The 26,224-nt window shown below is 39.1% G+C and overlaps 1 protein-coding gene across 1 annotated transcript; it reads left to right on the forward strand.

The window, feature by feature from the left end:
* The first annotated feature begins 5,051 nt into the window (after nucleotides 1–5,051).
* Nucleotides 5,052–25,266, forward strand: ATP6V1C1 (ATPase H+ transporting V1 subunit C1). The gene is made up of 13 exons (XM_027883397.1): nucleotides 5,052–5,146; nucleotides 9,815–9,997; nucleotides 12,030–12,097; nucleotides 13,185–13,270; nucleotides 13,723–13,817; nucleotides 17,401–17,492; nucleotides 18,604–18,702; nucleotides 20,035–20,103; nucleotides 21,427–21,519; nucleotides 21,604–21,697; nucleotides 22,217–22,314; nucleotides 23,409–23,535; nucleotides 24,652–25,266. The coding sequence occupies exons 2-13, from the start codon at nucleotides 9,866–9,868 to the stop codon at nucleotides 24,745–24,747; spliced, it is 1,149 nt and encodes a 382-aa protein (XP_027739198.1). The 5' UTR covers nucleotides 5,052–5,146; nucleotides 9,815–9,865; the 3' UTR covers nucleotides 24,748–25,266.
* The last annotated feature ends 958 nt before the right edge of the window (nucleotides 25,267–26,224 follow it).

Here is a 26,224-nt window from a genome sequence, read left to right on the forward strand (position 1 = left end):
CAGTTACAAGGCTGACAGTGTCCCCGGGCGTTGCTGACTGCACAGGGCTGCAGCCTTCCAGCCCCCTCTGAGCAGTGCAAGCCTGGGACTAGAATCCCACAGGAAGCCCCCATGACCTTGATGCTACACCAGAACTCTAAATCAGGGTCTCTGAAACACAGATTCATGAGAACACTGAGTTTCCCAGAGCCCCCTTCCATAAATCAGGTGTTCCCCAAATATCTTGGCTCAGCTCAGTAGAGTATTTGAGGACTCCCTGTCCTGTTTGGAACGGGAGAGGCCGTGCTCACTGCTGTCCATGTGGAGAGTGCAATTGGGATCACAAATGCTGCTCATAACTTCTCTCAGCTGGATTTAGAACAAGGCTTTGGACGTCTGTCAGAGTACAGCCTGCCCCAAAGCTTTTTGGGCATCGTGGTTTAAGTCTTTCTGCACCTGTCCTGAACATGCTGCCCATATTGTATAGAATAATTAAATGCTTATATGCATGAATACATACACACAGGGACTTCGATGTCAATTGCAATAATTTAGGAGTTTTAAAAATTTTGTAAAATTCAAATTTATTATGTGCCTCAGGTCCTTAAACTGAAGCTGAAAGTCAGGGGTGCAGTTTTAAAACAGAGATGCAGCTAGGAAAGAAACATTCTGTCTCCTTCACAAAGCTTCACCTGAAGAAAACAATTATTGTCACAGTTTGCAAACACCTTTTTTTCAAATACTTACATTTCAATCTTAAGGCTTGTGTCTCCTAGGCAACATCAAGGAAGATTAAAGGGCAATGTGTTTTGATAGGCATCTTTTATTAAAATGCTTTCAAAAGCTGCCAGGAAAAATAAAAATAAATAACAAAGTAATATAAGTTCTTTTTTTCACTCCACTTTCTTTGAATAACTTTGGGTAAACCATAATTTTTTTTTCTCTCATTCTCCTATCATCCAAACTGATGGAGGCTGCAGGATGGGGTCTTATATTGCAGTTTACCCGTGTTACACAGTACAGCATGATCTTACCTAATTGTATTTAGTTTTAAGATATTTGAATACTGTGCAATGTGATACTGGGATATATACACAGCAATATTATCCTTTCCTATCTTTTGATTTACAGGTATATTCCAGCTTTAGAAATTATATCTTTCCCTTTTTTTTTTGCAGTTTAGCCTAGCCATGATGATGTATAGAATCTTTATTTTAGCACCTTTATCACCAGAATAAAAAAATCCCATTGACACATTAATAAAACTGTGAGTAAAATTATGGTCATGTTAAAGCTAATAATAATAATAATATACCCACTGCCTTCAGCAATTCAGTTTGTCAGCTTTTGTTTGTATAATATCTGAGGAACACAGCCTCAGAGGATGTCAAAAGGTGAGGGAAATCTGTACCATCTCTGCTAATCTCTGTTGTATATGTCATCCACATACCAAAGAAGAACACATAGCTCTGCAGAGATCGCTGGAGAAAATTTGGCTACAAATCAATTGCATACACATAGAACGGGTGAGTATCCAGAATTCAAATAAAATCTGTGTTTCCCTCAGAAATGCTCAGAGATGTCAAGAGCCCCTGCATTAGAATAAAAACTAAAATCCTTTCACCATATTCATTTTGGAAACATTTGTTGCTGTGAGAGAATGTGAAAGGGCAGTCTTGGCTCAAAAGGAGAGGGACTCCATGGGACAGAGTCCTTGGCTGGCTCCTGACAGCAGCCTGCAATGGGCTTTTTGGCCGAGGCTCCTGTGCAGCAGGCGTGGATTCCCTCACTGGGGACTCCCCATCGCTGCCTGGGGCAGCACACATTCCTGGGGTCATATAAACCCTGTGGGACCCTTCTAGGCCTGGGTAGAGTTACTTTCATCACCAGGATTTTCAAACAGCAGCAGCTACTTCCATAACCCATCTCATATGTTCTTATTTTCACTCTCCAAATTTAAAAGAGCAACCACTTCATGCAGCTGGTAAAAGATATATCCAAGGGTAACCCTACCCTCTGCCACCTCTTGCTAACTCCTACGTAAGCTTTCTCAATCCTAACTAGTTTTACCTCAAACACCTCTGTGCACCCCAGTGCACTCTCAAGTCAATCTGTGTTTAGCCTGTGCAGAAGAAAATTCATCAACAAATATGAGTCATTCAGATATTCAAAGCTAAATGCAGGCCTACATGGAGAGCTGATCAAAGCTCATCTTTGACATATATTTGGATTGTAGAATGAAACTTCTCTGCAATGATTTTAAGAGATAATTATTTTTCAAAAATTACAACAGAAAATAATTGAGATAAAAAAGGCACATTACAGTTGTCTCCTCCCTGAATGGAATTTTAACAAATAGATTTCTCAAGACATAGAAAAAAAAAGTGTATACTATTTTTTTCCAGGCTTCAGAGTCTTCATAAAAATATCCCTGTCAGACCAAATGGGGCAATGGTACAGCAAAGCATGTTTATAAAAATATTAGTGAACATGTTTGTTTAATCTACCATATACCCACTCCTCTTGTAGTAGCTGTGGTTTTAGATATTACTGTTTACAGTTTTCCTCTTGATAGCATTTATAGTTACTGCACACCTGGCTTGAGTTTCTCACCAACTGCTTGCTTCAAGACCATGTTGCAGCTCACTGTTACTGTGCATTTATATCCCAGTTATTTGATTGGGGGGGTGTGTGTGGATCTTTTTGGTTGTTTGGTTGTTTTTGTGTTGGTTTTTTTTTTTTTTTTTGATTGGTTGTTTTTTTGTTTTCTAGTGAAGAATTACAGATTGCCTACAGGCCTGCTTTGTACCTCATTGATCTCAGTTAACCAAATGGCAAATATCATTATAAAACCAACCACATTAGGCAGTGGACTTTAAGTGGCAGATCGTAGGTCCTTGTGCTCAGAATCCCCTGCTGCAGTTCTACAAGCGTTGTCATTGTGCAGATTAGAAATGCTTGCTGTTCTTCTCTTAAGTACTGCTTTTATAATATCATTTACTAACCACTCTGTTTATTTATAGAGGTTGATGCCAAGTTTCCGTCTGATAGCTTGGAGCTATAATGACTCAAAAAAATCATCTCTTGTTCCAAAAATAACATAGATAATGTCTTGCATTTGCTGGTTAGTGTTGGCATATGGCATATATTGCCACATTTTGAGGAAATGGCTTTCAATAATAATGAGAAAAGGTACCCATTGTGAAGTTTTGTAAGAATTTTAATTGAAAACTTACTTAATAATTCCTCTATTAAGAAATTATTCTTGATGGAGTTGTTAATGCTGGTATTTAAAAATAAGTTTGCCCACTTTCAAGGTAGGCAAGTTTCTGTTTTAACAAATTCTTTTGGGGTAAGTTTTTTTTTAAATTGATTTGAGAAAAGTTTCTCTAACAAAATTGTACCAGTAGGAGCATGTCAAGAGTATTAAAAATTACTGTGGGCAGTTTAGAAAGGGGAACATTTTCAGCAGCCTCTGGTAGTTCAAGGACAACACAAATGGCTGAGAGAAGACTTATCTGCCCCATCAGGGGCTGTTTAATAACATTCATACTTTGGACTTGACTAAGTAGAGTTCAGAGCTTCTAAATCTAAAACTACTTAAGCGGGAGAAAAGCACTGGAGAAGAGGCCTGGAGTTGCTCCCAAAGACCTGAAGCCCCATCCTTTGCTGGGCTGGAATTGTGTGAAGTCACCTTTCCGATATTCCTGACGACATTTGTGCCTCCTCTGTGCTGCAGTTCCCTACTAGCTGCCTGCAGCTATAGGAGGGCCCCAACTCCCAAAAAAAACACCCCAACCTAAACAACTAAGAAAAATAGGAACAAACCATTTGGTTCCTCAAAACCAGCAAACCAAAAGAGTTTGCTTCTTGTGTACAGTTCCTCCTTTCTCCAGATAATGTTGTGAATTGACAGGCAGTTTCACACAGTAAAATCAATTGACTTTGCTAGTGATAGAGCAATTTACAACACATTCTTTTGGTTGGTGCCAAAATAAAACTGCAACAGTTTCTTTCCAAGTCCATGTTTTCCCACTCATCACCTGCGTGCAGATGTTGTTTTTTCCTAAGCCTTTTGCTGCAGACTGACAGCAGTAAAGCATTGCAGCTCACATGTTCCTGTAGTTGTGATCCCTGAACTACTCCTGCATATTCCAACACTGTGTGTTTTCCAAAGGATGATCTTTCCCCTGTACTTGGCACGGTGAGGCCATACCTTGAGTCCTGTGTCCAGTTCTGGGCCCCTCAGTTCAGGAAGGACACTGAGGTGTTGGAGCGGGCCCAGAGAAGGTGTGAAGGGTGTGGAGCACAAGTCTGATGAGGAGCAGCAGAGGGAGCTGGGGTTGTTTAGCCTGGAGAAGGTTACAGGGTGACCTTATTGCTCTCTACAGCTCCCTGAAAGGAGGCTGTAGCCAGGTGGGGTTGGTGCCTTCTCCCGGGTAACAAGTGATAGGACAAGAGAACACAGCTTCCAGCTGTGCCGCGGGAGGTTTAGGTTGCACACAAGGAGGAATTTCTTCAAAGAAAGGGAATGGGTTGCCCAGGGAGGTAGTGGAGTCACCGTCCCTGTAAGTGTTTAAGGAAAGACTGGACAGGGCACTCAGTGCCATGTCTGGTTTACGTGGTGGTGCTTGGTCATAACCTGGACTCAATGATCTCAGAGGTCTTTTACAACCTAATTGATTCTGTGGTTCTGTGATCTGAGGAAAATCTACTGACCGCAGCCAAGAACAAACATATTCTTTCAAACCCGACCATCTTTCTCTGCTGTAAGGGCAGAATCGTACAAAGCCTCCCCGACAACATCTGCCCTCCCGCGCTGCACGGGGCCGCCCTCAGCCCTACACGGTTTTCACATGAATTCCCTCATCAACACGTATTTATTTATCAGAAGGGAGTGGAGCTGGTCAGGCCCAGAGGCAGCCGGTGCCCGGGGCTGGCCCAGCACAGCGCGGAACCCGCCGTGTCAGCGGGCCGGGATTCGAACCCGTGGTCCCCGAGGTCCCCCCGCGCCCGCCGGTCCCTGCCCGGGCGCATCCCAGCCCCGCCCCCGCCCCGCCCCGCCCCCGCGCTCGCGGCGCTGCGGCGGCGTCAGCTGACCGCGGGTCACGTGACCCGCCGGCGGGTGTGCGGGCGGCGCGGCCGGGCCGGGAATGGGGCAGTGACGGTACCGGGGGCCGGGAACGGGATGGGATATGGGATAGGGGACATGAGGGATGGGGCCGTGACGATAACGGTAATGGGGGGGATGGGGATAGGAGGGGATGCGGAGGGGATGGGGCGGTGACGGTAACGGGGGGCCCGGCTCGGGCTGGGGCTGGGGCTGGGGCTGGGGTAGTGACAGTAACGGCGGGGCGAGGCCGGGAGCGGGAGGGGAGCGGGGAATGGAAAGGAGGGAAGGAGGGCAGGCCGGGTGCCTGCGCTGCCCCCAGCGGCTGTCGCGGCGCTCTAGCCTCCCCCGGTGCCGGGCCTGGCGCGAAGGGCAGCACCGGCCGAGGGCCGGGCCTGGGGCCGCCCGGCCGCGGCTCTGCGGGGGTTCCCCTCGGGCAGGGCCGGGTGACAGCGCGGCCCGGCAGCACCGGCGGGGCCAGGGCAATGGACACCTGATCCCGATGGTCCTGGTCGGAGGCTCCGTGGGGAGCGAGGGCAGCGCCCGCGGGCCGCCCCAGATCGCCTCCGCACGGGCGGGGGGGGGGCTCCTCCTTATGAAATCCCGAAATCTGCCCGGCTTCCTCGCTGTGCCCGCTTCTGTTTGTGAAACGCGGGGGCGGAGCGTCACAAGGGATTTCTGAGAGCGAGCTTCACCCTGGGATCTTAGCTGAGGTTCTGTTTTGACATCACTATGTTTTTCCAGTTACACCACTGAAAAAGCTGTTGAGAGGTTTTATTTTAGATTGTAGTATACTACGTGAAAGATTTTTCTTTGGAAGTCCATTTTTCCTAATAACGTAGGGATGAAGCAGTATAAATGATGGGTACTAATGCAAAATACATTTTAAATAGTATTTCAAACTTATTTCAGCCATTAGAGTAGGGAAGATTCAAAGCCAGGTACTTTAGAGGAAAAGTTCAAGGAGTTTTCATTGCAAGCATTTTGGAGACGAGTAGTGCTTTTTTGACTGGTAGAACATCTTGGTGATGTGTTTATGTTACTGAAGCCTCCTTGTAACTGTATGTGGAAGAACTGTTACACTTCAGAGTTACCTTATGGGCATGCTTTTGAGAAAGTGTCAAGGTCAACTCCCCCAAGGGATGGTGCCCAGTTCTTGAATCTAAAATGATAAAAGAGCATTGTAATCAATTTCTTAAGCTTTATATTTGGCAAGTTGCATTCTTTAATAGTACTGAACCAGATAGAGATGGGTCGGAGCATTGCTGGTCTTGCAAGGTTGAATTTATTTTTGGTTTTGAGATATGAAAGTTTTCATTGTTCAGTGTTAAAATAGTTCAATGACCTGTAGAATTGTAAATATCAAGATAGCTATCTCAGTGCTGTACATAAAGTTGGAATTCCAGAACCTGTCCCTGGAAGGCCTGACCTTTGGATCAGCATGGTCTGTAGAGAGATTCTTGTATAAACTTTGGTTCTCATTTCCCTGACTCTTTTTTCAGTTGCATAGTGAACTCATTTTGCTGATGTTGGCCAGAAATTGTTTCCAAGTGGCCTCTTGGAAGCAGTTGGCCCATTAATGGATGGCTTTACCCACATTCAGCAGAATTAGGACTGTGGTTTGTACTCAAAATATTTTAGTGTGGTAGGGTATGGAATGGACAATATTCAGGAAAAAACCACCCCCCCAAAAGCATCAGTTTGATTATCTGTACTTGTACTATGGAATTGAATGTTTTAAAACTGAGAAATACATGTGTGGTAGGCAGTTCCATTTATGTGTGGGGATATCCATTTGTGAATATTTCTAAAATTTCTAAACAAATGAAACATCAAAAATAGCAAACAACGGCAGTGGAACTGTGCTGTGACACATTCTGCTCAGTACATTGTAAAGTAATGACGAGTGCTGGTCACAGAGGTGCATGGTGTGAGCAACAGCTCACTTACCCATTCTTATAGCTTATTCTAGGTTTTATTTAAACATTTGGTGTTTCCTGCTTTGTCCTTTGGCCCTTCTCTTCAAATTTCTTTGCTTTCATTTTATACTGGGTCTGTATGTATTCTTTGTCCGACCAGCATTTGTTTCTGTTTTTCTAACCATTCTGTAGCACTTCTCCTTTCTTCACTTCTTGTTTGGTATTCAAGCCCTTTCACATAAAACAAACGCTTAAAACTCTTCTACCAAGCTTTTTTTCCTTGTATGTGTTTGATAATACCTCCATTGAGTAAGTACTTTGAATGGGAAATCATCTTCCTTCCCATGGCTATTAGAAATGGAGCAGAGCTTCAGGAAAACCAGTGACACAGAAATGGTGAGGAAGGGAAGTCCATTGGTTTAATGGCTCCTGGGAGCTACAATTTTTACACCTATGCCACGTGACTTTAAACAGGAGAGAAGGACCCTGATTATTCAGTTGAACAATTCATTTTTGCCTCACATATTAAGGAGTCATAAAATGCTCTAATTCATTGGGGTGTTAGCATAAAAAAAAGATTTGTTGCAAGTCTGTTAGGTGTTTGTAACTTCAGGGTTGTTTATGGTAGATTTGGAGCCATCATATGAAGTCTGAACAGTTGGTCTTGGAAAGCTAACTTTAAAAGGCTGGAGAACTTTAACTTATAGAAAGCAATTTTTCTTTGCAATGGGTCTATTAAATTTTACCTTTTTTTCACAGGAAAAGACATTTAGATTTTTAATGGTGAGCTGATTTTCCCAATCGGTAATGCAGGAAGTGAGACTGTGTCATTGTAAACATGTAATTGTTTCCTTAGCTAGTATAATCTCTGGAAACTTTATACATGTTCTTTAGAGAGTATTTATATTTGAGGAAAACACGAGAATGCAATGTTCCATCTGTCTTACTGAGTAGGATTCTGGATTTCTGTGTTATGGCGCTTCTGTCTTTTACTTGGATATTTGCACATTGCTGCTGCCACCACCTAAACTAGTTTTTTTAATCAAACATTTATTCCAAAACTTTTTCTAGTCATACTCTAGTTAAAATAGTTTAAAAAACAAACAAACAAAACAATTTAAAGCTTAAGCACTTTGAATATGTGTATACGGCTGTAATGGTGTCTCCCTGCCTAGGTGAAGTTTACTGTAAACTTGGCCATACCTTTTAAGGGGCTAGAGTTCAGTGGAGTGTAGGAAAACCTCAAGTGCACCAAGTTTGGCATGTATTAAGGAAGATAATGTATCAAAGTAGTCTGAATAAGAGGAGATTTTGTTTTATTCCAAATAATGGATAATTAGCAGACATCCTGTTGTGTGAGATAATCCCCTTGGTGCTAAACAAAGAAACCCCATAGCATGGTGATAACTAATGTAGTGTGTGTCTGGTCTGGTAAATATTCTGTGTTCTCAGGTATCTGTACCTGCCTTGGCATTGTCCGCATGTGGGATTGTAGCACCGCTGTGCTGCTGCCTGGCAGTGCAGTGTCATGGAGTGTGTGGTATTAAGGACCTCAGTAACTGGATGTCCTCGTCCCCTGCTGTAAACAAGACCCCTTTGCTGAAGGGGGTGGCTGCTATGGCAGTGACAGGGTGTGCTTCATGATAGTGATTTAAAGGCTGGTAAACTTTCTTCGGCTGTAGGCTTCCTGAGTAGCTGAGCAAAAAAATCAACAAACAGACCTTTCTTTAGCTCACCTGGAACTCCAGCACCCTTGGTAACTTGTTGCCCCTCCAATGATTACGCAGATGAAGGACCTATGTGTGATGTTTTGGGCAAAGTTTGCTACCAAATTCTAATTCTTAAAAATACAACATGTAATTTGCTCTCCCTCAAAAAGATTGAGTGCTGTAGTCTGTGCTTATGAAATGTAGGTTAATCTCCACTCATTCAAAGCTGCTACAGAAGACACTACAGATATCAAAGTTTGACATTTAGATTCTGTCAAGATACACTTTGATTTTTTTCTTCACTCCCTTACTAAAAAAAAAATCCAGCAACTGTCAACCAGCTACCTTTGTTTCTTAATCACAGAACATTTATGCTCTTAACTTCTTGAGCTTGACTGCAAAGTAACACCACCATTTATGTTTAGTACCAACACTCACTTGACTAATGCCAGTACATGTAACTTCATTGGTGGTCTGCACCGGCAACAGAGACATCAAGGCTAGAAAGTGTTCCCCTTTTTGTTGAAATTTTTAGCTGCCAGGAGAACCATCATTGGATGAAAGAGTAAACTAAATTTTGTTGCATTTAAGTAATGTTAGGCATTTACATACTTTAAAACACTGTTCTAATCTGAAAAATTATTGGAAAATATATAATGTCAGAGCTGAAATTTGTTTGGTTTTTCCTTTTTTTTTTTTTCTCTGATGTGTTCAGAAACTGTTGTGCAGAAGCTGGAAAATACATGCAGCAGTCAAAATATGATTTGGGTTCTGTTTTATTGGATTTATTTTCAGTTAAATTGTTTGCTTGTAATCTTTTTGTGAAAGTACAGTTGAAAGATGCTTGTGTTGCAAACTCAGCCCACCTTCACTTGCAGCATGGGCAGTTTAAAAAGACTTTCCAACTGTGCAGATGTGATTTGGAAGATAGGAAAAAATTAATTTGAAACCACATGATACTCTTGGGTAAAATCTCTTAGAGTGACTGGAACTGCACTTTAGTAAGATGGAATGAGATATTTTTCTTCAGGCCAAGCTTTGAATGCTGCACTAATGGCAGATATTTTTTCTTCTCTCCCTTTCTTCCCTTCATCTAGCGTCTTGCCTTTATCTTCAGAAGCAGAAAGCATCAAGATAAGGGCACAAAAATGACCGAGTTTTGGCTGATTTCTGCTCCTGGGGAAAAAACCTGTCAACAGACATGGGAGAAGCTACATGCAGCAACTACAAAACACAACAATCTTTCCACCAATTCAAAGTTCAACATTCCAGACTTGAAGGTGTGTAAACCCCGTGCCATCTCCTAAGAAGTGTGTTTGCTTTGCGTCATCTTTGTTTCTCTAGGCTTGAACTGCAGATGGGGAGTAACTTGCAGACACTTTAGGGAGTACAGCTGACTGCTTTTGATGTTTGTGTGTGGATCTCAACAAATAATTGAGACAACAGTTACCTTTTGTCTGAACTTTTCTCACTCTCTATGTTTTAAAGGTCCAGCAACCTGGGATCTTTCAGCTGATACAACAGTTTTTCCAAGGATGGTAGTCTTGATCTTATACTGCTAGCAGTTAGTTGGGGAAGAAAAATGGAAACTTGTGACCTGAGTATTGAGATGATAGTTTCCTTTGACTGTTTTGTTTTGCTTTTTTTTTTTTTCTTCTGATTTGTCTGCTCCTTTTCTGTCTGTGATGCAGTGAAAAGGCTAAATTTAAGATACAGGGGTAATCAAACAGCTACTGCCTTTTCTCTGTCCAGAAGTAACATTTTTCTGTTAGAGTAGTGGTTATCTCTGGGTGAGCATTTCAGTGTGACCTGCCAATGTGTTATGGAAATGGAAAAAAAAAAAAATGTTAAAATTATTCCTGTGAGAAACAACTAGGAAGAAAATATTAAAGCAGATTTTTTTGGTTTAATACAATCATCAGGATATGGAAAAATTATGAGCCAATATATTTGTTAAGAAAAGGTCTGTCCTGACACCTAAATGTTTCTTGAACAAGAAGAATTGTGAGCTCAGTTTAGGGGAGTGAAAGCTCATCAAAGCTTATAAAAATGAAGAGAAAAAAATGCCATTGATATTTGTCTACAGAGTGGATCAAGTTCAGGTAGTGTGATGCCTTTTGACTGTCTCTGCTAAGGAACAAGCCCAGGGCACAAAGTGCTTCAGTGTGTCTTTAAAGAGGATCTTCCAACTGCCATAAGTTCAGACTGTCCTGAGTTAGAATAGGGACTAAACAAATGTCTGTCTCCTCCCAGGGGATCCTTGGCGTAAGTCAGGATAGCTTTCAAACTGTAGGGTGCCTACAGCACTTAGGGCTAGAAACAATTGATTTTGCTTCTACTCTACTTCCTGTAAAGCAGAAACTGAATATACCTTATATGAAGTTTGGCTTCTGTGGACCTGGTAAAACTGTTTGAGTGAGATCCTTTAGTTAAAAATAACTGAAACAGTGATTTAGTCTCCATTGAACAGCAGTCTTATTGCTTAAAGACTTACTTGTCCTGTGACTTGTGACTAGTTAAAACTTCCTTATTCTGCACTGGGCTTAGAAGAAGGTGGGGCATAGAACATGATCTGGTTGTGATGTTTCTTAAGTAATTCTGCTCCTTTCTGCTTCAAGGCTAAAGAGAAAAGGAATAATGTGGATTTGAGTGGTCAAACGTATAGAAAATAGATGCTAGACTACAATAATATCAGAGCATCTTGGCTAGACAGAAAATTCACTTATACTCTGTAATATTTCAGCAAGAAATGTGTACTCTACATAACTACTTGAAATTAGGCAAGAAAGTCTTTTCTGGAGGAGAAGGGAAGAAAGAATGAAAGCCAGACAAGTCAGATGTTCTGTTACCCCAGATGCAAAAAGTCCAGACTCTTGTTGGTTTGACTGCTGCACTACTCTTGTATCATCAGAGTTTTCAATGTCCTGGTTGCCTCCAGCACTGAGACTCCTGATTAGAGAAATTTCATATTTGATCTGAAGTAGTAAATCAAATGCTGAAGCAATTTGTGGGAAATACAGCCAATTCATAATGTACACTTCGTTTTAACGTGTTTTGGATGGCTGGATTGCTGGACTGAAACTGTGCAGCACATGAGTGAGTTAGTCTGATACTGCAGTGCTTTGTGGGAGTATCTTGAGCAAATGAAACACGGTGTGACTTTGGTAAATTGACAAGTCTGAAGTCCTAGAGTACAGCATTTCATGTAGCTCTCCAAAGCTGCCTGTTGGGAAAATTTAAGTTTTATTGTTATTCGGTGTTACCTTTTGTGTTTATATACAACTACTAATGCATTTTAATCTTTGCTTCTAGGTTGGCACACTGGATGTTTTGGTTGGTTTGTCAGATGAGCTGGCTAAACTGGACGCATTTGTGGAGAGGTAACAGTTTGTTTTGACTAGGATGCAAAATATTAATCATGTGATGGTTTGCTGAGTCCTAATAACAGACAGGTTATTTTCAACATTTTTTGTTCCAGAGTGATCCTCTGCAGGCAGTCAGCAAGCTAAGATTTCAGAAAGCTAAGATGCTGGTTTTCTTAGTATCTGTGCTTGAAAAAAAGGAAAATAATCTGAACTTCTTGTGGAGTATGCATTGATGAAGGATGGTTGTCCCTATAGTAGTGCTGTGTGCTGTTGGGTTCTGGAGAATGGTTAAGAATTGAGTCTGGCAGCTGCAGGAAATGATGGTATGAAGAAGTAAAAGCTTGTTCTTTTAGCAAGAGTACAATTTACAGACTTGGAGGAAGTACCACATTATTTCCTAATTCACAGAAATGATGCTTAAACATCATTAATATTAAAATGCAAGTCCTATTAATTTTGAAGTAAGTACTGGCCCTTTGAAAATGAGTTTGAGCAAAAATAACAATATTTCACATAACCAGAAGTTGTGGAGCCATCTTCTGTTTCAAGGAGAGAAGTTTTAAATAGTTGTTTTTAAATAGAAAAGGAAACTATTTAGCATGGCCCATGTGAGTAATGTATTATATGTGACTTTTCTAGTCAGGTAAGCAGGTCTTGAGTATCAGATTTCATTGTCAGGGTAGCCTTGTGTTTAATTTGGACTATTGATGATTACCTTGCTGTCTATTTCTAAAAAGGGTTAGGATTTTGAAAGTATTGCAGACTTCAAAAAAGTTTGGAATTACATTTGAAGTCAATACCAGTGTGAGGGTGCTCACCTCACCTTGCTGAGAACTGAGAGTTCTCAACAACAACCTTCCCAGCAACACTAGAGAAGGTTTTAGATAAAGTTGTGGAATATTTTTGAGAAGTTGGTCTCCTCCAGATATTGAGCCCAGCTTGTGCTCATGGAATCCTTCTATGTAAAGCAATCATCATTGTCCTTGTTTGACCCAATCACTTTTGATCCAACCTCAGGCAATTTAAAATCAGTTTCGTGAATGGTATTTCTCCAGTGACATATTTTGGTTTGGTCTTTCATTACATATCTTTCATTTTTCAGTGTTGTGAAGAAAGTGGCACAGTATATGGCTGATGTTCTAGAAGACAGTAAAGATAAAGTTCAGGAGAATCTTCTGGCTAATGGAGGTAAAGTGTTAACCATGATTTGTGCATCCTAGAACTGTGGGTAGGGGCTTGGAGTAGTGTCTCTCATAAGTAGTTTTACAAAGCTGTGGCTTCAAGTGAGCCACATAATCACTGCTGCCCTTCTTGCCGTCATAACCCTCCCTCCTCCAACCCATTTTTCTCACAGAGAAAAAAGTAGTTGCTCCTGTCTATAGTTCTCCAACCATCATTGAGTTGCTAGTAAATATCATTTAGGGTCTACAGTGTTGGAGAAACCAATATCTTGAAGGCAGAGGTCATGGATAACCTACAACTTGATTGTTTATTTTCAAATTTCTTAAGCAGCAGGGTCTGCACTTGGCAAGGTCCACAAAGACTCTGTTACAGTTCTGTTCTGTTACAGCAATTCTACATGGAATATAATACCTCAGTCTTTTTATTATCTATCTTAACAAAGTTCTTTACAATTTTAGTTGACTTGGTCACCTATATAACAAGGTTCCAGTGGGATATGGCCAAATACCCAATCAAGCAATCCTTGAAGAATATTTCAGAAATTATTACAAAGGTAAGGTATTTGGTTTATGAAAATTTCCTATTTGAACTTGAGATATTTATACACAAAACTTGCTACTCAAAGCTAGTTGTCTATTTTAGTCAGATAACAATAGTAGTGAACCTTGTAGCAGTTAGTAACAAAAGACATACATTAGGAGGGGGATAAGGTTTGGAGAGTGCTTCCTGAAAGCCATCATGCTGTCTTTGCTGATTTTTATTTCCTAAGGTCACTGAGTTAACAAATAAATAGCTAGCAGAACATGTTGCTTATATTCAAATTTTGCTGTACTAGCAGGCTGTTTGTGTGAAGTTCTCAAACCTTGTGGGCTATTAGTGAACCAGGGAATGTATTTACCTTCTGAAAGCTGTGGCACTCAGTTGTGAGGGGAAAATTAAGCTTTCAGTGCTAGATGTAAGAAAAGCTCATTTGAGAGTTGTCATGTATTTTCCTCATCTTCACCTTGGCACAGTGTTTTGAACTTAGAGGGTTTCATTTGGGTTGTACTTGCTGTGAACCTAGACAGGACCCTCAGCAGTGACTGACTGTATTCTAACAGTAAGCAACTCTTGCTTTAATATCTTTACAGCCTTTTCTTTTTTGTTTTGCTATCCTGTTTTCTGTAATCTGCAGACTGGCTCTTGGAACTGTGTCACTAACTGGAAAGAACCTGGAAAAAAAGAAGTGACTTCTTTGGGTACCTGTAGAGATAGACTCTGGTGATGGATAAAGTAGGGACTATAATTGGGGTTGAGATGGGCAGACTCGTGCTTTGCAATAACTGCAGATTCCTGAATTTATGTTTTTTTTCCAGAGATTACAAAATCTTAATGTATGGTACAAAGCTGACTGAGAATGCAACTAACACTTTTAATTTTTGATATTTTCTTTAAGACTATCACTGCATCTTGAATTTTTTCCACAAATTGCACTCAGTTACTATTCCTGGAAAACATCTGCAGTGTGCCATTTTGTTGGAGGAAGACTGACTGTCTTATGGCTATTGAGATTTGTACATTGAAAATATCTCACAGATATAATAATCTTAATATTTGACACTACTTCAGTACATATTTACTGCAGAAGAAGAAGGTATCAAAAATGAAGCTTTGGTCTGTTTCCAGCTGTTATAGTACAGAGTTTTTTCTGTAGCAATTAAACTTTTCAAAAAAGAAACAAAAGACATGAAGGGACATGCCCTTTATTGATAATTATCAAGGATTCAGTGCAGGTTATTCTGTGTCCTGGAGTTTACAATCTGCTTGCAGCAAAGTTGTGTACCAGAACCTGAACTTTAACTGTCTTACATTCTTCATCTACATTAGGCACCTCATTGAATTATTAGGCAGGATATTGAATACAGAGAAACAAGTCTGCTGCAGTTCAGCCTGAGTCATCCTAGTGAGGATTTCCATTCCTCTCATGTTTAGCTGTACTTGTATTATGTAGGGACAGAGAAGGAAGATGACTGAAGAAACTGCCTTATGTTCCTGTAGAAGTGACTCTACAAGGAGATCACGTTGTGGGACTTCAAGTAGTTTTGTCCCAAGGCAGAGAGAGTCCTGACATAGTTAAGATCTTTACTTTGGCAAGTGATTAATATGATGATGTAGAAAAAATGGTAGAGCTACATTAATTAAAATCTGTGAAGCCTTTTGACATGTTAATGTTAAATAATTTGAAAAGCTTGTCAAATCATGAGATTCTATTTTTCCTGTATGGTTTATATCCTCACTCACTGTGGCAGCAGATTCTGATGTCTGCCAAAATGAGTAACGGCAATTGCTGTGGGGAGTTTGTCAGTTGAGTAAAAATTACAGCAGTGCTGAAAACACTTGAAATAAAATGAAATTTGCTGGAAATATCCATTGAGATTTTTCAGCTTTTAATGTCCAGAAGTACCATAAACCCCAGTGTCAATACTGAATACTTCAAAGATGGCATCAGTGCCATGTGACAGCTGTCTTAGTCTAGTCATTCTTTGCATTTGAAAGTAGTCATAAGACTGTTATGCGAGGAGACAACCTTGATAGCCTTGGTGCCCCAGTCCAACCTTTTCAGCAACCCAGGCATCCACTGAAGTACAACAGCTCAGTTGTATAGTTAGAAGAGAGGACACTCATATTGCCAACAACTATGTAAGTGGTTTAAACATCTGGGTTTTCTATATGTAGAAGCAGGCTCACTAAGTTAGATTGATATTTTCTTTAGCGATATCACGAGTCTGCCTCCTTTTGCAATGACCTTTGGGAGTTATTCACCAGTTCTACTCTCCAAAGGAAGTTTATATCATTTCATTTGGTGATTTTACACAGTTACATTTTCAAGAGCTCTGCTGAGACATTGAGGTTTGTGGTTCTGCATTCTCCAACATTCAATAGGAAGCAAAGCTGGTTGTTGTTTACAGTAAACTCGAGCCAGCGTAGCAGTTACAGGTTCTTGTCTAAGCAGTCATCTTTTAAAAGGCTACTGATTTTACAAATGAGAGCAACTAGAGTGTTGTCAGTTAGGAAATGATGAATGGAATGGGTTTGTAACAGCAGTGTTTGGCATCGATGATTTTTGGGTTTTGTCATAAAGTAACGCATAGTTAGACTGTTGTTGAAAGTCCTGATTCTTGGAAAAGGCAGAGGGGAAGGTTGTCAGTCTGGGAAAATTTCCAAGTGCACCAAGGCACTACCTTAATACCTTCTGACTAATTTTCCCCCTAATGCTGTCTTCTGGTTGTACAAAAAAAAAGTGTTAGTGTTACTTCTCATAGTGTAAAATAGTTTTCATGAAGGTGTATGCCTTGTGTGACACCTGCTGAAATGTTCCACAAGCTTTGCTAAAGGTTGTGTCAGTCAAAGAATTTAAATAGCCTGAAGTACTCATCTGTTTGAATCAATTTTGTTATTTTCAGAGTATTTTGTCTAAAGCATTGCTGTAGCTGTAATGGTGCAAGCTGTTAATGTGTTGCCAAATCAAACCACCAGAATGGTCAGGCTTTTGATGACTTTTTCCTGCTACAGACAAGCCAACTTAGTTGTTACCATAGACAAGGTCGCTATTTAACTAAGTGACCTTGCTTTTAAGAGATATTTATTTTGTGGAAACAAAATCATATCTGGATCTCCCAGGTGAAGTGTTTTATGCAAACAAAATGTTTTGTCAACGCCCCGAGTCCATGTAAAGGGAGAGTCCCTTGACCGTGTTCAGAAACTTGTCCCGGGGAATTTTGACGTGCTTGTACCTCCATACCATAGTGTGGAGGCAGTGAAGCAGAAAGTAGGCAGCATTATTATGCCAGACCAACACTGTGCCACATTCTTTGTTACCCAACTGTTACTGAGTATATTGATTTCAAATACTTCCTTGTACAGGGTACACACAGATACGCGTACGGTCGGCTGTTTAAGACGTACTAATTGCTTCATTTGTTTTGTGTTCTTCCACTTACTGCCAAGTTGCCTAGCTGGGAATGAATCATTTTTGGTAATCATGCTAATTTATCCTGGAGGATGGATCTGAGCAGGATGTCTTGCAGAAATGGCAAGCCAAACTTGAGTTCTCTTTTAGTTCTTTAGACACTGTTCCTTTTCTTTTTATCTTTAAGGGAGTAAACCAGATTGACAATGATCTAAAAGCAAGAGCCTCGGCGTACAATAATCTGAAAGGGAATCTTCAGAACTTGGAAAGAAAGAATGCGTAAGTTACTTTGTTTTTTGCTAATTTAGCACAGGAAAGTTATCTAAGCATGAGAACTTTAAAAAAATGTGGAGTGATACAGGCTCTAAGCTTAATGTATTTTTGAGGTCTTTATTGATCTTGAATAGCAGCTGTCATAAAAGAACATTTTTTACCAGCTGACTGATTGATATTAGCTTACTTGTGAATGAGAAGCAATTATGAAATCACAAAAGTGTGTACAAATAGTATAAATTGCTGGAGCTTTTGAGAGGAGCTTGCTGTTAGTGGTGTGTAACACTGCTCCTAAGTTGTCTCTCATCTAAACGAGGAAGTCTTTCCTTCACTTCAGTTTATGTTTTAAGCGCATTAGTATTACTGGGTTTCTTCCCCCAGAATTAAGCAGCAGAGACAGCAGTTGTGTGCACGCAGATAACAAATTAAACAGAGACTGCGTGTTGTCTTGTCACGTACATGTGATGATTATCTGAAATACAGTTGAGGTGCAGTACTTCTTCTGTGCAAATACGGTTGATTAATTTGCCCCAACCCTGCCATTACAGTTAATGGTATAAGCCTGCTGGCTGATTCAGAAACATGGCTCCTACTAATAAGAGTGTGTGACAAGCTGTTTTAAGAGTGAGCCATAACTTCTGTGTTAAGCCATGGTAATTTGTGAGCTGAGCCCCATTAAATCTAGGTATGTTCTTCATCATTTGTAAGTATGAGGCAATAGGCTGCTCTGATTTTTTTATTGAGGCTCTGTATGTAGGTCTGTACTAAGTTACTCGTAACTCTGAGGCTCCATATAGTAGAATTCACAATTCATGGTTTCAATGCTTCTTGTGGTTTTAAATAACTTTTAAGAAGAAAAGTTGGCTGCTTAAGTGAGTGAGGTATTCGGAATATGGAAATGACGCACAGCAGTGGAGCTACTGATAAAAACTTTCAATGGCTTTGGACAGTGAGATATAAAATGTATGTAAGGGCATTTTGTTTGCTCTGCTAATAGCAATTGGTTAGGTAAAATGTATTTTTGAAAATGTTATATTATCAAGCACTGGAAACTGTTATCCAGGCAAATTCAGCTCTTAAACATGTAATTGTTCTGGCTCTCTTTGTTTCTCTGCAGGGGAAGCTTGCTAACCAGAAGTCTTGCTGATATTGTAAAGAAAGAGGACTTTGTACTCGATTCAGAATATTTGGTCACATTATTAGTGATTGTACCAAAGTAAGTTTATTGTTCATCTTAAGAGTAGAATAAAATAAGAAATCTAAATTAAATAATAGATCTCACAATCCTGTAATACTGTAAGAAATTGAATTCGTTTAGGGCTTTCCTGGATGAAGGAACACAAACATTCAGATGCTTAGCAGAGGCAAATGAGCCTGTGTGCCTGTATTCCTTTGTTCGGGAGAGCTCATCATAAGGAATGCTGAGTGCTCATGAATATCTTGAAGAAACAGGAGATTAGACTTAAGTCTCTTATTTTTGCTGTGACTAGTCATGTTGCACTTATGAAAATGGTAAGTGCTGAATAAAAACATGACCTGTTTTACATTAGAAGGCTTAATAATTAAATTATCCTAGTTAGGACTATATTAACTTTGACCATCTAGTGAGTGAAGTGAACTCTTTACTGCTTTGCTCTGGATGTTTTCAGATTGTCAGAACACGGATTTTTTACTTATCTAAGTCTCTACCAGTGGAACCCTGCTTATGTCATGTCAAAGGCTGGGAGAACAGGTTGTTCCTGTTTGAAATGTTTAAATAACAGAAACCCCATCTTTTCCCCTGGCCAAGGAAAGTGATGGTACAGATGCCCTCAAAACTGTTGTAAAATGAGAAAATGGAACTAGACTGTCTTTCTGGAGTTGAGAACAAAAAGAGCTTCTGACTTCTAAAAAGCCCACTGGCTTTCTTTACCACATGAAGCAGTAGAGTCTGCCATATGTAAAACTCTGGTGAGGGAAAAACAGTTTTGCAATTACTACAACAGAAAGCAGGTGGTTAGTATATCTCAGCTGTTATTTTTCTTTGAAATGGAAATTTTTTGGTGTTGAAAGGATGGAACCTCTTTACCACCAACTCCAGAAAGGCAGGGCTTCCAAAATTCTCAGCCCTTCAGGCAGGTGCAGGACCATGGGGAGCCTGTTTGTAATTGTGGAAAAAGTAGTCCTATTAGTAACTCAGAAGAGGAGAGTTGCATAAGGAGTTTCTGATCAACCTTGGCAGTTAAGTCCATTTGGTGCTCTGAGATTTGTTCTTAATGATGACTGATCGAATTTCATAGTTCTTTCGTTTCAAAAATGTTACACTTTGAGTTTACATGAAGACTGAAAATGTATTACTTTTGCTATCATTTTAGTTTATTTATCAGTTATTATAAAAACAGCAAGAGGAGTACTGTCTCTGATGTCCTGAGTATTTGTGACAACCTACATCTGAGTTGGAAGATGTGACAATTAAGTGCTTTTAACCCTTCTAAAAACACTTGATCCTTTCATCTCAGATTTCTTACTGCAGTGCTAAAAGTCTAACCATAACCTGTGTATTCTCTAGGGTAAATTATAATGACTGGGTTAAGCAGTATGAAACTCTAGCAGAGATGGTTGTACCACGTTCCAGCAAGTAAGTCTTTAAATGCTAAGTCTCATATTTGTGTGTGCTGTGTTTTAGGAGTGTTCTTTATCTGGAGTGACTTTGAATTTTAAAGATTGGTGAAAAACTTGTCAAAATGTGTTTATTGATCAAGCTGGATTGTGTTGTAATTGTGGAGAAATTCAAATGACCTCTAACTGTAAGGTTAACAAAGTTATCAAACTTATGTGAGAAGAGTAAGAGAATTGATTCATCTATTTCTGGTCAGGCATATTCAGCTTCAAACTGGGGCACTGTGGTGATTAGCAACAAGTACTGGCTGCTGGCCTGTACACTTTATGTCTGTATTCAGAGGAACTTGAAACAAGTTACAGATACTCTTTGAAGGCTGCTGAAGAATGAAGAACTGGAAGTGTAAATGGTTTTCTTGTGTGCAAAGAAAGGTAACTTGCCTCTTTAGATCCTTGATACCAAGATAGTGCTTGGTGTCTGTGATGGGCAAATTTGATAATACTGTTAAACCACTTTAGCAATCTTGTAACCACATTGAAAATAAAGCCAATGTGTAGTACAAAGTATTGATGTGGTTAATTTTGACTGACAGACTGAGGTTTTGGTCAGACAGATCTGATATTACCAGCTCTGTGCCAGTTACTAAATCTGAACTTGCTCTTGATGACTTCACATTTGAGTTACATCCATTTAAGCCTAGTGGGAGATCTGCTAATGATGCTTACTTAATTACTGGGAAACCTAGGGGTAGCTTAAGAAAGGGCTACTAGTTAAACTATTGGACAGTGCGTGTGTTGAAGACAGTATGACATTGAGGAACAGTCTAAATATCTTGAAGCTTTTTTCCTAAGCTGAAACCTCAAAATAAGCAATATTATTTTAAATTATAAAATAGTAAATCTACAGGCTAAGAAACACTTTCTCTCACCAACCTATATATTTTTTTAATTTGTGTACTTTTCTATTTTAAATCCATTTAATTTTTCTTTAAAATTCATATTTCTAATAAATCCCTAGTCCAAGCTTTTCAGTACTAAGCCAGCTTCAGGTCTTTCTTTTGTAAAATGATTTTTAATTTGAAAAAGTATCATATGAAGTGTTTCTGAGTGGTGAAGTCTCTGAATGTGAATTATAAGCTGCCATCCTTTACAAAGGTAGTAATTAAGAACAGTTGGTTACTTTCTCTATAAGGTGTTTATTTCAGGAACTAAATCCTGCAAGATTATCTAGATTTATGTTCTTGCCTTGTAGCAATAAAGTACAACTTATGCTACTGTGGCAGGTCTGTGCTGACTCAAACCTTATTAATTCTGACACTTGGTTTGTTTTTTTCCTATGTAGTGTACTCTTTGAGGACCAAGACAGTTACCTTTGTAATGTCACCTTGTTCAGGAAGGCAGTGGATGACTTCAAGCACAAAGCCAGAGAATATAAGTAAGGCTTATTTTGTGTGTATTCTCTCATGCTTTGAAGGATCTCTAGATAGCCACTTCTGATTTTATTCACTTCCAAATGCAGATTTTTGGTCCGTGACTTCCAGTATAATGAAGAAGAGATGAAAGCTGATAAAGAGGAAATGAATAGACTGTCAACTGACAAGAAGAAACAGTTTGTAAGTCTTTATAAACTAGTCATTATAGAAATGTAAGACATCTAAGACTTGTTATTGTTACATAAAAATGTCATGAACTTGTGATTCTGAGAAAGCATTGCAAGGATGACATGCTGTATCCACCCTGCCACCCAGCTAATCTGCGCTGGGATAAGTGAGTGTAAGTGCTTCTCACTGCATTGAACCAAGGGCAGGCATCACAGCTGATAATATATGAACTTTGGAAATGAACAAGTATTTGAATGACATAATCAGATATTACTAAAATGATCTTTAATACAGTTAGCTCATGAGAGCTGAGATGGTGAAATTAAGTGACAATGGGAAGTGTCATTAAATTTCTCTTTACTTTGTATCAAACTCCCTTGAGCCATTATGTCTGTAGTGTGCTCTGCCTTCAACTTGTCTTTATTCTCATGATACAGATATTGAGTAGCTGCTCAAACATGGATAATGGGCTGGATCTTTTCCTGATGTTTGAATAGCCTAATTGGTTTTTTTTCCTCTTCCCTTTCACAGGGGCCTCTGGTTCGGTGGCTGAAAGTGAATTTCAGCGAAGCTTTCATTGCATGGATTCATGTGAAAGCATTACGAGTTTTTGTCGAATCTGTTTTAAGGTAATGAGGCAGATTTGAACAGTGCTTTTCTTCCTAGGCTTTGTAAGACTTTACATTTAGCTTGGGTTTACCAGACTGAGGTGTGTGAATGCTGCTCTTCTGGGAAGGAGGAAGCAACAAGTAGGGCAGTAAGAAGAGCTGATGGCAATACTCTTTTTGCCAGCTGTGGAATATTTAAGATAGGTAATAGTGCATCTTGTGCTGTGGGTAGTCTTTCCACTAGTGCTTTAGGAGTTACACGTGCTCTGTAAGTAGCAGGAAGGCAGATTTGCTGGTTTCTAACTTACTTTATGAGCTGCTTGTAACAAGAGCCAACTATCGTATTTCAGAGTAAGAAGTATTTGGGCTTTGAGTGATATAGTTTGACATCATGAAATGTATGCTTTTTCTTGAAAACATGGTTTTCTAAGAATTTTGTAGTTTAAACTTTTCAGTATTAAGCCACTCAGTTTTCCAACTGCAAAAGGAAGTACCTTGATTTTTTTTTTTTTTTTTTTTTTAGAGTTGAAAGAGCTCCTGCCTTAGTCAGGAAAGGAAAAGGTGTTTTTAGCCTTTTTGATAAGTTGTTATAAAGGAGACAGCCAGAGGATAAAAAGAAAACAAATCACATTAACTTTCATTCTAGTCCACTAGATAGCTGCTATGGGCTTATTTTGAAGATAAAACTTGAGTAAGGAAGAAAGCTGAACTTGATTGGAATGTTGGCAAATGTTTCAAGCCCTCTAAAAAGGAGGGTTGAGTAGAGACTGGATTCTCCACCAAGTGCAGAAGCAAAGTCTTGCAAGTAAACTCATTGGAGTGTTCAAAACTTAGTCCGAGAGTTCAGGCAACTTTGAGAATTGTACTAAGTACTCAAAGATTTTAAATTATTTAAAAATCATTTAGACTTCTGTTTTATTATTTTCAACTTGAAGAAAGAATTTCTACTTTGAAGATGCCTTATGAATTGTAGAAACAGAATGGTTTTGCAGAAATGGAAATGATCAGAATTTTCTCTTCAGCGATAGGATTCTTTCTCAAAATCAAATTTTGCTTTGAAATATAAAAGAAGGTTTATCCCAGCATTTTCATAGTTTTCTACTTGACTTTGTCAGGTATGGTTTGCCAGTTAATTTCCAGGCAATGCTGCTTCAGCCTAATAAGAAAACAATGAAGAAACTGAGGGAGGTTTTGTATGAGTTATACAAACACCTTGACAGCAGTGCAGCAGCTATCATTGATGTAAGTATTTTTATGACTGCCACTCCCCTTCAATATTAGTTTTAGTCTGTTTAAATGGAGTAAAAAAGTCTTGACTTTCCTCTCCACATTCTCCATTCCCTCACAGTGTAGAGAATAATGTCTCCTTATAAAAAATCTCTTCTATTTTACATTTTTGCAATGATGTTTAATGTTGCAACCACTGCATTTGATGACCTGTTGTTTTAAAAGTCTCATGTAATTTCTTCTTACTGTATTCTTTCCTACTACCGATGGACTGCAAACATGTCCTCAAAGAATTCAAACCAAGTCACCTCTGATCTCAAACTAGCCTTAAGGAACTTGAAAACATGCTTTGTATCTTTTTTGAGCCCAGAGGAATGCATAAATTGTCCACAGTCTGTGACAACAATGGCCTTAGTACCAAAACTTTTTTTGGTTTGCATTGCTGTCTTTGTTTTTAAGTTAACATAGTTGTCCTTCTCTGCTGAAGGAGGCTGAATTGATGTCAAAATGGACTCAGCCTTTCCATCTGTAGAGGTCTCATTTTCATATTTAAAACTGGTTTACTGGGAGGCTTATTCTACTAATTTGTTCTGAATTGAAAAGCAGTGATTTTTATAGTTAAAGATGAAGTAAATATGTATACTACACCAGGAGTTTACCTGGATTAAAGAAGATTAGAAATAATCTTAACATTAAATTGAATGTAATGTTTTTCCAGAGTATCTCCAGACCTTTCTGGGGAACAAGGATGTGAGACAATTCAGGTGAAAATTAAAGGTGCTGAACTTTATGTAACTTCCTGGATCGTTCAGCACCCTTACAACATTCTTATCAGAAACTGACAGTGTTTAGATGTAGTAAAGTGTGTGTTTACTATAGCAACGGATGTGAAATATTGATACAGAACTATTTAGAGTTTGAAAAAGCACTTGAATAACAGTACTTTTCAAAATTAAATACATTTGTCAAAGCTCTAACTTTATCTGTTGTTAAACAGTTCCTTGATTGTGAAAATTTAAGCTTGAAATCTTGCCTGGCCTATTTGCTTCAAAAACATATGAATATTTCATCTGCTTCTGAATAGGAGTCTGAATTGTAAGAGTATAAATGGTTTCAAAACTTTATTTGCAGGCAACTATGGATATTCCTGGCTTAAATCTCAGTCAACAGGAGTACTACCCATACGTGTACTACAAGATCGACTGTAACTTGCTGGAATTCAAGTAAAAGTTCCCTAACATGACAATCTTCTCAGTGTCGGTGTTAACAAACAGAAGTGAGGTTAAAGTACAGTAATACTTTTAACACTATACTAATCATATGCTTGCTTCTTATGTTAGGTGAATTTAACACACTGTGGTCCATCTCTAGACATTTTCTTTTTCAAGAACAGTGTAGGTAATCAGCTTTTAATCGACTATGTCTGTAAATGTATATTGAGAGAATTGAAGTATTTATAAACAGAGTGATTTATTTAAGGAAAAGCTTATCCCTCTTTCATATGGTGGTCTGTGTTAATTCAATTTACCATTGTTTATAAAAAAAACTTGTTTACAGAAGAATAGTGTAAATGTTCATGGCCATTTTGTTCATTTGATTTAGTATGTACAACTGTGTTAACGTTGTTGAACTGTGATGTAAAGTATGTAAAATTGGTATAAAACTGTGCTTTCTGAATGGTTTAAAATTACAATTGATGCACTGTAAACACAGGAAAAAATAAACATACCTGTGCAAAAGGTGTCACTTTCTTGTACCTCATGTAACTGCAGGTACCTGTGTCTAAACTGAAGCAATGTACTAAGTCTTAACCAGTGTTGCATCCTGCATGCATCTGGTACAGAAATGCAATTGGCTTCAGCACAAATACTTTTAAGAGATGCAGGAATTTATTTTACTTTGTGCAGAAATGCTCAGGTGTGTTGTTTGGCCACCAAATGTATGTATGAATGTTTGTCATGTTTATGTCTTTGTGACTCTAAAGAAAAGATGTGAGACAGTTTTTGGGAAGATGGTGGTAAGCTGGGTTTCTGGCAAGCTAGGCTGAGCTGGGATTTTTTGATAATTCTTTGTTCTTTTCAATCAGTTGAAGCTGGAGACTACTTTTTATGGCTTTGAATACTGGACTGTTAAATGTCCTTTTTTTGCAACATCTGTCCTACCACACAGGCAATATGATGGCTTCCTTTTAATGTGTATAGAGAGGGGTTGTTTAGTAGCAACTGTTACAAATATTCTACCTATATGAGTAGCTAAATATGCAGTTAAAACTGCAGTACTGTTTAAAACTGACTTGAATCAAGAGTTAGACTGGAGGAACACTAATTTGTCAAAATTAGTATTTGAAGTACTGTAACAACTGTATTTTTTTCCTATGTAGTCTCTGACTGAAAATACCAGTGCTGGGGCTCAAAGCACTATAGAGGTTTTACTGTGGAATCTATAATCATAACCCAGAAGCATTTTTGAGGAATTTGCTAACTTTGATAAGGCAACACTGAGATCTCTCATTATTAAAAGAGAAGTCTAACTTTTGAGTTGCATCTAGCTCCTGATAGGGAAATGGGGTTTGACATCTATAAAAGTATTTGCTGTGGAAATTCATATTTGCTTTTCTTACTGTTTTTACAGATAAAGGGTGAGATCAAATGTTCAGTTGTGCTCACAGTCCCATGCTCTCTCTCATTTCCTTACAGAAGATAAC

This window comes from Empidonax traillii, unplaced genomic scaffold, assembly GCF_003031625.1.
Source record: "Empidonax traillii isolate 1590-97213 ecotype Southwest subspecies unplaced genomic scaffold, ASM303162v1 scaffold126:size1624879, whole genome shotgun sequence".
NCBI classification, from domain to species: domain Eukaryota; kingdom Metazoa; phylum Chordata; class Aves; order Passeriformes; family Tyrannidae; genus Empidonax; species Empidonax traillii.